Below are 14,620 nucleotides of genomic sequence, written 5' to 3'. Positions count from 1 at the left end.
GGTGTTGCTTTCTTGCTGGTGAGCACTCATCTGTGATTTTCTTCCCCTCTGTGCTATTTGCAGCTACCTCTACTGAAAAGCCCTCACTGGCTAAGCATCCCAAAGACTCTCTGACCCTGAACAAAATAACAGTTTGTGGTGCATAGTGTATAAACTGAACACAGAATGGAGCTCTGAGCATGTGCTCCTGAGTTGCCATTCTCTGGTGAGTTCATATATCAAAAAAACCCATGAAACCACATATAAGTGTTTTTTAAAGACTAGATTACTGATATGTATCTGGTATTAACTATCTGTAAAAGTTACATTTATCTTGAACAGAGCTGACTGAAGGTGGCTGAGAAAGAAAATTCAGTATTAAACACATTTCATTTTCAAGTTTCTAACAGATATATTTTAATAAGATTTTTTCATTAGTGTCAAATGAAAAAATAAGTAATTACTTAATATTAATAATTAAGATTACTTGCTTTTAACCATCTTCATAATTTTATAATCTTAATAAAGTGGAACAGTCTCTCAGCATGACTGAAGTACTTTTCCTCAGAGAAGCTGAGAAAAGAAGTCTTCCTCTGTTTCAAGGATGATCTATACTTCACGTACTCAAGAATTCTTGTGCAGAGCATGATGCAATGAGCTATCTTGAGTATATGAGGAGTAGGTGTGAAATGTCTAACAAGTGGAGCAGAAAATATTTCTCACATCTAACCATTGTTAAGATTTCAGAAATTTCCTGTTCACCCTCAGGAGAAAGCAAGATCTCTCCAAAAGGTCATGACAAGAAGGGGGGAAAAGAAAGAAGCCTAAAAATACCTAAAGTAGGGTAGGACATTCATCTAAGATTAGTGAGTCCTGGACTGAAATCCCTGTCTTGAAACAAGCTCAAAGGGTAAATCTACATGGTTGAATGAAGTATGACATAGACACCCAAGGTAGCTTGCTCAGAACTACTTCACTCCCTAGAAGCAAAGAAGTTGCGCTAACCCTGCATCGTGCTTAGAAACAGTGCAAATGCACAGGGAAGGCACTGCACTGAAGTGGAACAGCCAGGCTTCACAGCAGGTCCATGATAAATCAGCTTTTGGCCTCACCTTGTAAAAATGTTTTGACTTGGCCGTGTCTGCATTTTATACCCAAAGTATCTTGTAATGTCCAGCAAAACAATGCCCAACAAACAAAGATATTTTTATTATTATTATTAATGTCATAACATCACAACAGTATAATAATTATTAATAACACAGAGAATATTTAATTGCTATAGTGCTTTATAAATATTGTTATTTTATAGTATAAATGTGCATGCATTACTTGTGATTATTTTATTGTCTCAGTGGAAGCAGGTGGGGTTTTTTTAGGTATAAAATAGAACTGCTTTTGTTTCACGTTACTTTGTAAACATGGCATATGGAAGAACTATAAACGTTCTTTATGTTTCTCTGCCTTAGAGCTATTCAGGATTAAAAGAATTTACTCTCATCTTGCATTAATAAATGAAAAAGTATAGATTATTTGTCCCATCTGCACCCCCAAAACCTTCCAACAGTAAGAAAATAAAGTCAATTCCATTGGCTCAATTTTTATGAGTTTTGAAAGCAGTAACTTTCAAATACTAAACTCAGGGGTTTTTTAATATTGTGATGGTAACCTTCTGGAAATATGATCATTATTGCAACCTCCTAAGTTGTACTATGAACAAAATATATTTACATGCCAGATAACAGAAAAAAGGTTATTATTATAGGATTTTTTAAAGTATGTTTCCTAAACGTGTAAAAGATTCTGGGATATCATGTCCATTTCTGTTAACTCACTTGCTTATATATCTTCTAGGATAAGTGCACCATCTTGTGTTGAGTATAAATACTTGTAAAGCAGAAGATGTTACATTATAATTAATTCAATAACTACAGGTTTTTAACTTTATGTAAATAAAAATGTTTGCATATTAAGATACAAGATATCCCTACACATACCACAAAATTCTTAAAAAGAAGATATTACCATTAAAAATAATGTAGAATGAAAGTGTTTAAAACTTTTTGTTTAATACATATTATTTTATATAAGCTATAATTTTACATCAAAACAATATATTGGTTCACATAAAAACTAGAAAAATAACCTTTATTAATATTCTTTAAAATGTGATTTAATTTAAATTATAGTGTTTCCATGCTGCAAAAATCCAACAATTTATCAAAGACTTGAAGTTATTAAAATATATCAGATTGAATTATACATATAGTTCTAATTTGCTCGCTTACATTATAATCATTATGAATTGTTCATTATGCTGAACAGGCTGTTTCACTTATTTCTTGACAGAGCTTGACTCCAGGCAGCTTTGGGACACAGGAGAAATAACATATCTGCATGTTCCCGACTTACTTTTAACCTAATTATGAAACCATCTTTTCAGGGAGTCAGAAGGGTTGAAGTTGGAAGGGACTCCAGGATATGATCTAGTCCAATCCTTCTGCTCAAAGCAGGGTCAGCTACAGCAGGTTGCTCAGGGCTGTGCCCAGTTGGGTTGTGAATATCTTCAGTGATGGAGACTCCACAGCCTTTTTGGGAAACCAGCTACTACACAGTGTTTGACCAGCTTCAAAGTAGAAGTTTGTTCTTGCATTCAAGAGGAATTTCCTGTATTTCATTCAGTGCTCATTGCTTCTTGACATATCGCCAGGCACCACTAAGAGCCGGTTCTGTCTTCTTTACTCCCTCCCATCAGGTATTCATACACACTGATGAGAACCCCTCTGAGCTTTCCCTTCTCCAGGCTGAACAATCCCAACTCTCTCAGCTTCTCCTTAGGTCAGATGATCCAAGCAAGCCTTTAACAGACTTTTTGGCCTTTTGCTGGACTCACTCCAGTATGTCTTGCTGAGAAGGCAAGAACTGGACACAGCACCGCAGATGTGGCCTCACCAGTGCTGAGTAGAGAGAAAGGATCATGTCCCTCAACTGGCTGATGAGACTCTTTCTAATGCAGCCAAGAATACTGATGGTCTCCTTTGCCACAAGGGTACATTGCTAGCTTGTGGTCAACTTATTGTGTGCACCAGCACCTTTTCTGCTAACTTGCTTTCCAGATGGTCAGTCCCCAGCATGTACTGGTACATGAGGTTATTCCTCCCCAGACACAGGACTTTGCATTTCTTTTTGTTGATCTGTTTGAAGTTCCTGTTTCTTCATCCTGCCAAGACCCATCTGCACAGCTGCCCAACCACTTGGTCCATCAATAAGTCCTCCCAGTTTTGCACTGCCTGTGAACTTGCTGAGGATACACTGTCCCATCATCCAATATATTAATGAAGAGGTTAAAGAGTATTGGCCTCAGTACTGACCCCTAGGGTATATCACTAGTGAATGGCCTCCAGCTTGACTTCATGCTACTTAACAGAACTTCTTGAGCTTGGCAGTTCAGCTAGTTTCAGCCCGACTCATTGTCTGTATCTAGCGCATATCCACCAGTTTATTTATGAGGCTGCTATGGGAAACAGGGTTTAAAGTAAAGAAACATAACATCTACTGCTCTCTCCTCACTCACCAAGATAGTAATCTAATTGTAGAAGGCTGTCATGTTGGTCAAGCATAGTTTCCCTTTCATAAGTCCATGCAGACAACACTCTTCTTGTCCTACATATGTTTGGAAATGGTTTTCAGGATTATTTCCTCTGTCACCTTTTGAGGGATCAAGATGAGGCTGACTGAACCTTAGATCTCAGGATTCTCCTTGCTTTTCTTTAGGATGGGGGGACATTTAGCTTTCTTCCAGTCCTCAGAAACCTCCCCTAATCATCATGACCTTTCAGAGATAATCGTGAGTAGCCTTGCAATGACATGAGACAACTACTTGGGGTATTGTATCAGGGCTCATGTCTGTCTGTCGTGTTTGTTTAAATATTCCCTAACCTGTTCCTCTTCCACTGAGGGTAAGTCTTCCCTGCTCTAGTCTTTCTCTCTCATCTCAAGTGCTTGGAACTCCAAAAGGCAAATCACACCAAAAAAAAGATGGAGAAGAAGGCATTCAGTAGCTCAGCCTTTTCCATGTCCTTTGTCACAAAGTCCCCTGCCTCAGTCAGCCTCACACTCACATTTTCCCCCACCTTACTTTGGCAGCTGACAAACCTGTAGAAGTCCTTTTTGTTGCCCTTGACAGCCCTCACCAGATTCAACTCTAGGTGGGCTTCAGCTTTCCTGAGTGTATCACTGCATCTTTGGTCAGTGCCCCTGTATTTTTACTGGAGTCATCTGAACTTTCTATGTGTCTTGTTTACGTTTGAGCTTAGTCAGGAGCTCACTGTTCATTTGTGCAGGCTATCTGCTGCCTTCACTTGATTTTCTGCTTGTTCAGATAGACAGATATAGAGCTTAGAGAAAGCAACTTACAGAATCAACCAATTCTTCTGCAACCCTTATCTTTCTCGGACCACCCCCCATGCCATTCTTGCAAGCAGACTCCTCAACAGTGAAATTTTGCTCTCCTGAGGCCCAGAATTGTGATCCTGCTTTTTGCTTTATTCCCTCTTTGCAGCATCCTGAACTCCACCATCTCATGATCACTGCAGCCAGGGCTGTACCTGACATTCACATCCCTGACTCATTTTTCCTTATTTATAAAATTATGAGGCCCAGCAGAGCTCCCCTCATCAGCTCCTTGATTATCTGTATCAGGAAATTATCATTAGTTCATTCTGGAAACCTCCTGGATTGCTTGTGCCCTGTGTGTTGCCCTTCACAGATATCAGGTGGTTAAATGAGGTGGTGAAACCCCCCTCTAAGGACCAGAGCCTGCGAACATGAGGCTTCTTCCAGGTGCCTGAAGAAGGCTTCATCTACTTCTACTCCTTGATCAGGTAGTCTGTAGCAGACAGACAGCAACTACAATATCGATAGCTGTCAGCCAACACTGGGCTGCCCACTAATCCTGACTCAAAAACTTTCATTTGGCTCCTTGCTCCATCCAAGGCAGAGCTCTGAACATTCCTGCTGCTCTCTCATATAAAGGACATTTGTGTAGTCTTAGGGAAGACCACAGACTGACAACACAGGTCTTCTGCTGGGTGGGGTGGAGAGACCTGTGCTGCTCTATCTAGTTGAAGCTAAGGACAGCAGTAGCTTCCTTTTGTGAAAACATCCACAGCCTTTCCTCAGGTTAAAATGTTAATGTATTGAGGCATTGTCGCAGATGACATTCAAAAATTAAGCTATCAAGCGCTGCTGTCACATACCTTTTCTGCTTGATTCCATGCCCACCTGGGTAACAAGTTCAGGGAAGCATCAGGACCAGATCCACCTTGCGGTAAAAGAATCCTGTTTACTACCAATTAATTTAACTTTTTTAAAATTAGTAGAATGTCCTAGATGCAGCATCCCAAGATATGTCTTTTCAAGGGCAAAAAACCTAATTCCTCCAATGTGCAATGGGACTGACAAGTTTTCGGCTTCCCTTGATGCTTTCATTCGTTCCAGCTAAAAGCCCTCATTAGAATGGGAAAAATATATTGATTTCTTGTCCAGCTTAATCGCTCCAGGTTCAAGGGACCACAGGGAGGACCTGACTATACTAATTTTATAAACATGAACAAGATGAGGCTGTTTGTCATTAGGTTTAGGAATCTTACATTTGGGGGTTTCTCATGCTAAGTTTGCTGTTCTTAATCTGAAATTGCTCTGCCTTGCTATTCATGTAAGTTTTGATGTTTATTCACATACATCTCCTTCCTCCATAGTTTAACAGCACAATTTAGAGAAACTTAGATTTTCTTTTTTCTTCCTTTTTCTTGCCTTTCATTTCCAGAACTCCCTGCCATCACTTTGCATAATAATCCCTTCTTATATCTGCAGAAAATGTCTTTTGTACTGCTCTATTTTTTCTGTTATTTCTGAAACATTTCCTAATATTTTTCATTTGCTATAAAATATCTTGTCATTCCTTTCTGTGCAGAATGTCTTAAGTGTCATCTGTTTCTGATATACAGTTCTCTCTTTCTTCCTCTTCCTTTCACTTCCTTTACTACCTTCCTCTAGTTCTCCTTTTTGACTTCTGTCACTATACTTCTGAATTCCTTTACTTCTGCCTTGCACAACTGTCCTTCCCTCCCTTAAATTGTTCTCTTTTGGGGGTTGTTTTTCCACTATTAATCCTTTCTTTGCTGTTGTGTTCAGGGTTAAATCAGACCGGTTTTAAAGTGGCAAGAGCAAGTCATAGACATCTAGGAGGTTCTGCCTGCTCAAACACAGCAGTCTGTCATCAGCAGTTTACTTCTAAAGCCTTTCATGGCACTCTGCATGTTTTCTGGTTTTTTTGGTGGTTTTGTTCGGGTTTTTTTCTTCTTCTTTATGGCTTTATTAGCATAAACTTTCCTAATCTCGGACTTCTTTTTTTTTTCCCTTGTTCTCCTGTCACTCCCTGTGCTTTCTCCATTTGTCATTTGGGTCTTCTTTTCTTCTGCACTTTCTAATTATTATCATGTATTTTGAATGTGTGGCTGCCTAGGTCTTCGTAGGTGACCCTTTCATAAATTTTCTCCCTCTCTGTTTCACATTTTTCTTCAGAGCAGGCAGTGAGACTCTTTCTGTGTGTTGGAAAGACCCAGTTCCAAAAGCTGCTCACCTTGCCAGAAACAGATTGTAGCTAGCATGTGAAAGGGTGATAGTGCCTCTAATGGGCTCCCTATATGATGTGTCACATCATGATGTGACACAGTATCCTCCAGGCTCAGCCCTCACTGTCCCCAGATGACAGCAACAGATAGATAAGGACTGTCCTAAAACACCCTCCCTTGCTAATACGCATGTGTGCTGTTCAGTTCTTTCTGTCCAGTTTAAAGTAAAATCCTCCCTGTAACAAATTTAACACCTGACCAGGGTCACTGCAGCTTAGGAGATGGCATACCAGATCTTTCCAAAGATTGAACAGTGGGCAGAACCAGTGTGGCTGAACAGTCAGAATTCTGAGTTGGCTGAAAGACACAGTATATGTATACTGTTATATCCAAGTTGATGGTTGCATATTTGGGTGTGTGAAAAACTTTTGATGACATTTATTATTTGTTTAACAGACCATAACTGCTCTGAAGAAGCCGTTGTAGTCAGTTATGGATATCTGAACTTAAGTGTTTATTGAGAAGTGGATTTCTTAACATGATATATGGGGTCATTAAGTCTTACTATATAAATCCTTTGTACTGTTCTTAGCAAAACACTGCAACAAATTTCTCCTCTGAGCCAGTCTCTGTGCTATGCATATATGTTGTCACAGGAACTACTTTTAAAGTCGCAGAGGAGAAAATAGCCGTGAAGCATCAAATTCAAAGCATCAATAATGTGAGCGTCATAACTCCTTTCTGATTAGTTAAAGGTCTTTCTTTAAGAGTTATTTTTTACCTTTCCCTTAAAAATAATTATAATAATGCTTTTGGGTTGTTTGAGCTAAAAAAATACACAAAGAGTTCAGGTTTAACTGTTTTAACACTGATAAAAGTTTGTAGCTCTTTTTCTAAATGGACAAAGATCTGGTTTGGTTTTAATAATGAAATTATGAGGAGTAATTTATCTTTACTATGTTATATAATTTTGGAGTAGTAACTTTACAACCCTAACACATAATGATCTCCCAACACTTGAGTAAGTAGCACAGTTTAGCAATGTGTACAGTTCCTTCTGATGGCTTCCAAGCTGCTTTTTTACAGTAATAAGATAAGGCCTTCAGTAAAGCCTTCATCCCGCAGCTTTAATCTGAATGATTCTCCTAGATCATGGGTTTCAGAGACACTGAAGACTTGCTTTTTTTAATCGTCACACTTGTGATCAAAGGGGCACTTCTTTACTGTAGTCTTTCTTGTGAACATAAGGTTCTAAAAATAATTTTATACTCTGTGTATAAATGTTCAGTCACTGTTGACATGGGCACTAAAGTACATATCTTCTTTGAGTCACAGGAGTTTTCTTATAAAATTGGAGTTTCAACGATAAACTTTAAAGTATTTCCCATACACTGGATCTGGCTGGGATACAGTTAATTTTTTTCATAGCAGCCCATAGGGTTCTGTGTTTTGGATCTGCGGCTAAAACATGTAATAACACATCAATGACCCCCAGGCAGTGTATGGGGGGCTAACCCATTACAGCCATGAGAATCAGGCTTTGGGAGAGTCCATCTTTCTCAGAAAGAACTGAAAATCTCTTGCCACAGAATAATAGACAGTGTGTGACTTGAGTGCTCTCAATGCTACATGTTAAATATTATACTCAAGGAACCTGTGTTGTATAGCTTTTTCCTTTTACAGGTTACATGATCACTCCTAGATGTGTGTGTTGCAGAAAGCTACATGATTTACTACTTAATGCCAGTTTTTTCTCTCTTGTTTTTAGCCCCTTGTGAAGCCAACACATTCTTTTGCCACAGTAATATGTGTATTAATAATACATTGGTCTGCAACGGACTCCAGAATTGTGTGTATCCTTGGGATGAAAACCACTGCAAAGGTAATGTGTACAACTGAAAATGTCAAGTCATTTAGACTGCATGTGATACAGAATATTATCTGTAGTTTATTCTTAAATATGTGCCAGATGGGTCAAAGCTTAGAAAAAGTAATTCACGGAGAGCATACATCAAGTAATAGAAAAAATGAAGAGACATGAAAATACTGATGGATTTTACTTTCAGTGTTTGCATTTGTTTTGCTTGGTGTTGATCTGTGTTGGTTACGTCCTTCTGGCTGGTTATGTCTTACTGGCTAGCTCTGTGATCACTTGGTCTCTGTTTCCTGTACAATCTAAATTGTAATTGGAAGTTGTATTTTGGTTCTTTTGTCATAGTTACCTTTGTCGTGGAGTAACATATGGGTAGCAGGTGTCTTTCAGCTGCATGCAATGTCCATAAGAGCCCAGGTAGACTAAAAAGCCCAGGTGAAGTGGAATTAATGCTGTAGGAAAACAACTAAATTACCTATAATCAAGTGAAATTGAAGAGCAAGGAACAAATAGGAAATCAGGCATAATGTCTAGTTTGTAGGTAGGGACTAATGTTCCCAACCAGGTGCTGACAATGGTTTCTAAATATTCCTCTGTGTTTCTGGAAAAAAAAAAAAAATCACCATCTGTGTTGTCTTCAGGGAAAAGAATGTAAGTAACTTACATCGTAGGCTCGGGAGAGTGCTCCCCCCCCCCCCCCCCCCCGTTAATGCAGATTTTTTCCTGGAAACATAGGATATGCCAAATTTAGTAACCAATCAAGAAAAAAATCAGAATGAGGTGGATTAGCAGTCAACCCATAAGTCTGCTGAAGCCTGTAAAATCCTGACAAGCAGTGCAATAGGATAAAACACAAATGAAAACTTACTACAAGAGAACAGAGCAAAACTGTGGCATGGCATAATATCCTTCAAAGAAACTAAACATATGATTGGGAAATAATTATCTGTTCTCTACTTCTTCAGCACAGAGAAAACCAGAAAACTTACCTCATTCTTTACTCATTCTTTAATTTCCAGAATGATTTTCATCTTTCATTTGCCAAGTACTTTTCTATTGGGTGTTGTGCATTTATCCTCTCTTGTTTTTCTGACTAGAAGGAGTTTTGCTGATTCTAGCAAAAGGGTTTTTTTGCTGCTGTATTGTTTTTTCTAACTCTACTACTTCCCCAGAGTCTGTGTCAGTCAGAGAAACCCCAGGTGAATCTACAAGAGTAGGCAATGGGGAGTACTGAAAATTTAATCTTTGGTATCTAGATTATAGAGATGGATATTATTGTTTTGGTGCCAATAACTTTCATTTCAAAGGCTTTTTATTAAGCCCTTTGATATGTTTTAGGTTGCCAGGAAAAATTACATGAAACTGGGTGTTGAAACTTAATTATAGTTGTCAAGTCTTGCTATGCCTGTGAGAGACTGATGTGAGTGCTTTCAGCTTGCATTTCCACAAGGTTCAGTCACCATCTCACGTGTCTGCAGCCAGCTGAAAGCAAATCACAGAGAAATAAATACAGCAATAGGACAAAACTGGTTTTCTTTTTATTATTTTACTGTATATTTTCTGTTTTTCTTAATTCAAATGCTGAATTTTCTGGCTAACTTCCTACAAGACCCTAAGTAAAGGATAGTGGGTAGGATCAGCTTCTGGATTTTTATGGGTATTTAGAAAAGTTGCGGTAATGAATAGGTCAGGAACAAAAGGAATAACTTGCACACATCTTTTTTTCCTTTCTAAAGCCTCAGTTTGAATAACTTTTCTATTTTCTCCTGACTTAGATTTTTCATTGAACACTGTCAACAGTCCCAGGCAGCTCATAAATATTAGGACTTCACTGAAGTTCCCAATACTGAGGAGAATTTCTTTTTAAATCCTGTAAAGTCTTGCTCTTTCATTGGTCCTAATATCCTAGTTGCATGTATTTACTGGAAAAGACAGAAAATAATGAAGAGAACATCTGTAACAGTCTTAGGGGCTTTAGCAGGCAAATAGAGTTCAGAGGTGACACTAAAGCCATCTGCTTGTTATGGTGGTTGCTTTTTCTAAAAAATGCAAATAATTCTTTGATCTCATGAAGCTTGTAATATAACCTGAATATATCACTTTCCAAATGAATAGGTACACAGAAGACCTGTGTGTTGCTTACTTGGCTTTCAGGAATACTGGATTTCTTCCTTCTTTCTTTCTGTCAGTGAAATTGATTAAGTGAACTCATAGACAAGGCTCAGCTTTGCAGTAATCTGTGAACCGATCACGGTTGGGTTTATTCTTGAACTGCAATTAATGTTGTTTTTTTGGTGTTTGTTTTTGTTTTTTTTTTTTTTTTTGTGTGTGGTTTTTTTTGTTTGTTTTTGTTTTTTTCTCCTGTCACACAGAAAAAAGAAAAGCTAACCTATTGGACCAACTTACCAATACCAGTGGGACTATAATTGGGGTGACTTCTTGCATTGTGATCATCCTCATTGTTATCTCTGTTATAGTACAGATAAAGCAGCCTCGTAAAAAATTTGTCCAAAGGAAAACAGACTTTGATCAAACTGTGTTCCAGGAGGTGTTTGAGCCTCCTCATTATGAGTTATGCACCCTCAGAGGGACAGGGCCTACAGCTGACCTTGCTGACGTTGCAGATGACTTTGAAAATTATCATAAACTGCGGAGATCATCTTCAAAATGCATTCATGACCATCACTGTGGATCACAAGTGTCTAGCATTAAGGGCAGCCGTAGTAACCTCAGCACAAGAGATGCTTCTGTCTTGACAGAAATACAACCCCAGCCTGTAAAACCACTCATTCAGCCCATGAACAGGAGAAATATCCTTGTCATGAAGCATAGCTACTCACAAGATGCTGCAGATGCGTGTGAGATAGACGAAATTGAAGAGGTACCGACCACAAGCCACAGGCTGTCCAGACATGATAAAGCTGTTCAGCGGTCAGTATCAATAGATTTTTGATGAAGACTATTGTGTAAGGACCTGATTGCCCAAACATATTCACTCTTTATTCAGTAAAGACACATTTTCTTTCTTCTTTATTTATTGTTTAAATTTCTGTTTCCTGATAGCACATACCATTATATTATCTCTCTCTTCCTGTCTCTCTTTCTCTTATCTCTGCTTCTGTTTCCTGAGGGATCTTGTATCTCAGTCTTACCTTTCTACTATATATATTTTTTTTTCTTTTACTATTTTACACATACCCACATACACACACATATAGGTCAACAGAGAAAAGGTACAAATTTTAAATACCAAAGATTTTATGTGAATCTAGTTTTTGAAAGAATCACATACATGTGGTTTCCTTGCAACTGAGGTGGCCTTGAGTATCATCTACTGTTGGTCTAGCACCTCTAAATCAACACATTAATAAATATAAAATACATGTATCCATTTTGATGCATGGCATAATAATGAGAAACACAATCCTGGGGTAAGAAAACTACTTTTCTCATGAAACATTATATTTTATATAATGAATGACAATATTTGAAAAACTTTACTGTATCTGTTTCATTATTAAACACAGCATCTTGGCTATTATTAACACATCTATATATATGTATCTCAATTAGAACATAAGATAGCATAGTGAATAGAGATTACCCATATATTTACATAGAAAAATGCAGTTAAAAGGAATCTTTCTAATCAATAAAAAAGGAGTCAAGCATGATATTTTTAATAAAAGAGATATTTCTACTGTATATCGCACTTTGAATGACTGTAAATATGAATGATTAAAAGTTTACAAGTAAAAGAAAAAGCAAAAACATTTATGAAAATTTATTTAAAGAAGAACACAGAAACTTTAAATATATATTTGTTTCCTCTCTCATGTGTTATTTATGCACTCCTTGTGACTGTTTACATACCCTCCACATTTTCTTTACACATTAAGACATTGCTGTCTCTTAAAAAATAAGTTATTTGTTTATTTTAATCTAATTGCATGCCAGTGTAAATTACTTCATGAATGTTGATTAGATTATCAAGGATGTACTGTTTATTAAGTATCTATGTGCATATATTTCTTTTTTTCTATGCAAACATTATTATTTTGAATGAAATAGCCATAACATTCCAGGTTCTGCCTCATTGGGTCTCTAAGCAAACATGAGTCTGAGTACAACACAACTAGGGTCTAAGACACAAACGAGGTAAGTAAACGTAATGCAACAATTGAACCATCTCTTGCTTTCTATTTTAGATGTTATATTGCTATAATGCATGTTAGTTCTCAAGTTATATGTCAGCTTGTATGGAGAAAGCCAGGTTTGAATACTGAGAACACTGAAAGACAGATGACCAGTTTAGCATTGTGAACTAAGTAAAATCTATTAATTCCTTATTCTTGACAGCACTATAATTATCCCCTAGCTAAATATAATCTCGATTCCAAACACATTATAAAGACAGATGCTTTGCATGGCTCTGGTGTTTCATTTAATTTTTATTTATGAAAACAAAAATTAGAGTCCCAGCATATGAAACAGTATGCAAAACTTGGCAATCTAACCCAAGGCAGGAATATGAACTATCTGTTTTCAGATAATTTTATTCATTCAACCTTGTGAAATGTTGGGGGAAGGGTATGTGGTAGTACTGACAAATTTGGAGTAGTTCTACTGTTAATGTTTGCAAATTAGACTTCCTTTTTTGAGTCTTTTCTTAGGCGTTTCATTTTATATAATTTGTCATCAACACTTAATCTCAATAAACTTAATTTCAGATGTTTATAATGAAGTTATAGATAGCTGCTAGTCTGTTAAATTTTATATGTATATGTGTATATATATATAAAAGCATAGTTATGTGTATATTCATGTTTATATGTGTGTGTATATATGTATACAGCAATTTTACTGGGAAAGAATTCACTAATGCTTTTGTTGCTTCTAGATAGTTTAGGTAAATATTTTTCTTTATTTTTCCTTATAGAGAGAACATATTTTAACTGTTTTCAGACAACTACTCATGCAGTCATACGAACTCTGAATGGAAAAATCTCTAGTGAATTATTTCAGCTGTCTGAAAGACAGTGGACATCTTTCTAATTTCATTTCATTGCCTTTATCCAAACCCAAAAAGTACAGACTTATCTTACTTCCTTAGCAAGATATTCCCATTGCACAATAGCATGTTTCATTTGTAATTTGGTTGCTGGCCACCAAGTGCTCCTTAGTTTTTAAATATGTTTGGAGATTTGCTGCAAACTTGAAGAAATTAGCTCATAACCAAGACTCCCCCTTTTTTCTTCTTTTTCTAATCTTAGTTTTATTTCAGTTGATATGGTTTATGTCTGTTATTTACTTGTATGTTGTGTGATATGTGGAAAAGATTTACATTGAAATTTTGTTATATGTACATTGTTTTCATTATATAGACTGCTTGAGAATAGTGCGCTCCTGGGTGATTTTGAACATGCTACAATGAAATATGAAACTATCGTCCTTGGAAACACCAGCTAGAGGTTTTATGGACCCTCTGACCAACTATTCTCATATCATGACAAAATTCAGCAAGCAGTGTTAAGTAAAATTACTAGAAGGCAATAAGACTTTGGTTATTATGCTTATCGGTCATTTCTCTTTTTCTTTTTTCTCTCTTCTTTTCGTTGCAAGTTAAATTCCCAATTTCAGGAACAATTTATTGAAATCAGGTATTTAGCCATTCATAATCACTTCAATAGAAATGTTTGTTGGATAAGCATCTAGCAATATGACTGAATTTGACATTAAGAAAATAATCTGCATGTATGTTACTGAATATTTGAGTTGGCAAAAATCCCTTTGTTAGATGCATTGTAAAAAGCATGCATTCACAATTATTGCTGTTACTATTCCATTTCTGTGTCATATGCTTGCTACTTGTAACTTTTTATATAAAGATACATAAAATGATGTATAATAATTTCTTACCTTGAGTTTAATGGCAACGTTTTCTTTTACCAAATTATCAAACCTTGTGTAATTTGGAAGATTAAGCTCAAAATGTAGCTTCTAGGAACTTGAAACCCTGATACATCGGAGAATCAGCTGTCTCTCGCCCCTCACTTATTTAAAAGCAAAATACACTATTTTTTTAAGATCTAAATGAATTCATAACACATAAAGTTGATCACCTAAACCCAAT

General features: G+C 36.8%; 1 protein-coding gene across 3 annotated transcripts in view; it reads left to right on the top strand.

Moving 5' to 3' along the window:
• NETO1 (neuropilin and tolloid like 1) overlaps positions 1-14,398 on the top strand; it is a 70,624-nt gene extending 56,226 nt beyond the window's left edge. The window contains exons 8-11 of one of the 3 annotated variants that reach the window (XM_056333336.1): positions 8,383-8,496; positions 10,860-11,418; positions 12,597-12,645; positions 13,872-14,398. In XM_056333336.1, the coding sequence (XP_056189311.1) occupies positions 8,383-8,496; positions 10,860-11,418; positions 12,597-12,633 (710 nt within the window). In that variant the 3' untranslated portion in view covers positions 12,634-12,645; positions 13,872-14,398. Of the gene's footprint in view, positions 1-8,382; positions 8,497-10,859; positions 11,419-12,572; positions 12,646-13,871 lie in introns of all 3 variants that reach the window. The other 2 variants (XM_056333335.1, XM_056333334.1) reach the window with 2 other exon arrangements.
• Positions 14,399-14,620: the final 222 nt, after the last annotated feature.

Source organism: Falco biarmicus, chromosome 3, assembly GCF_023638135.1.
Source record: "Falco biarmicus isolate bFalBia1 chromosome 3, bFalBia1.pri, whole genome shotgun sequence".
NCBI lineage: Eukaryota > Metazoa > Chordata > Aves > Falconiformes > Falconidae > Falco > Falco biarmicus.
Note: the sequence above shows the minus strand (reverse complement) of the source record. Positions and strands in the feature narration are given on the sequence as shown.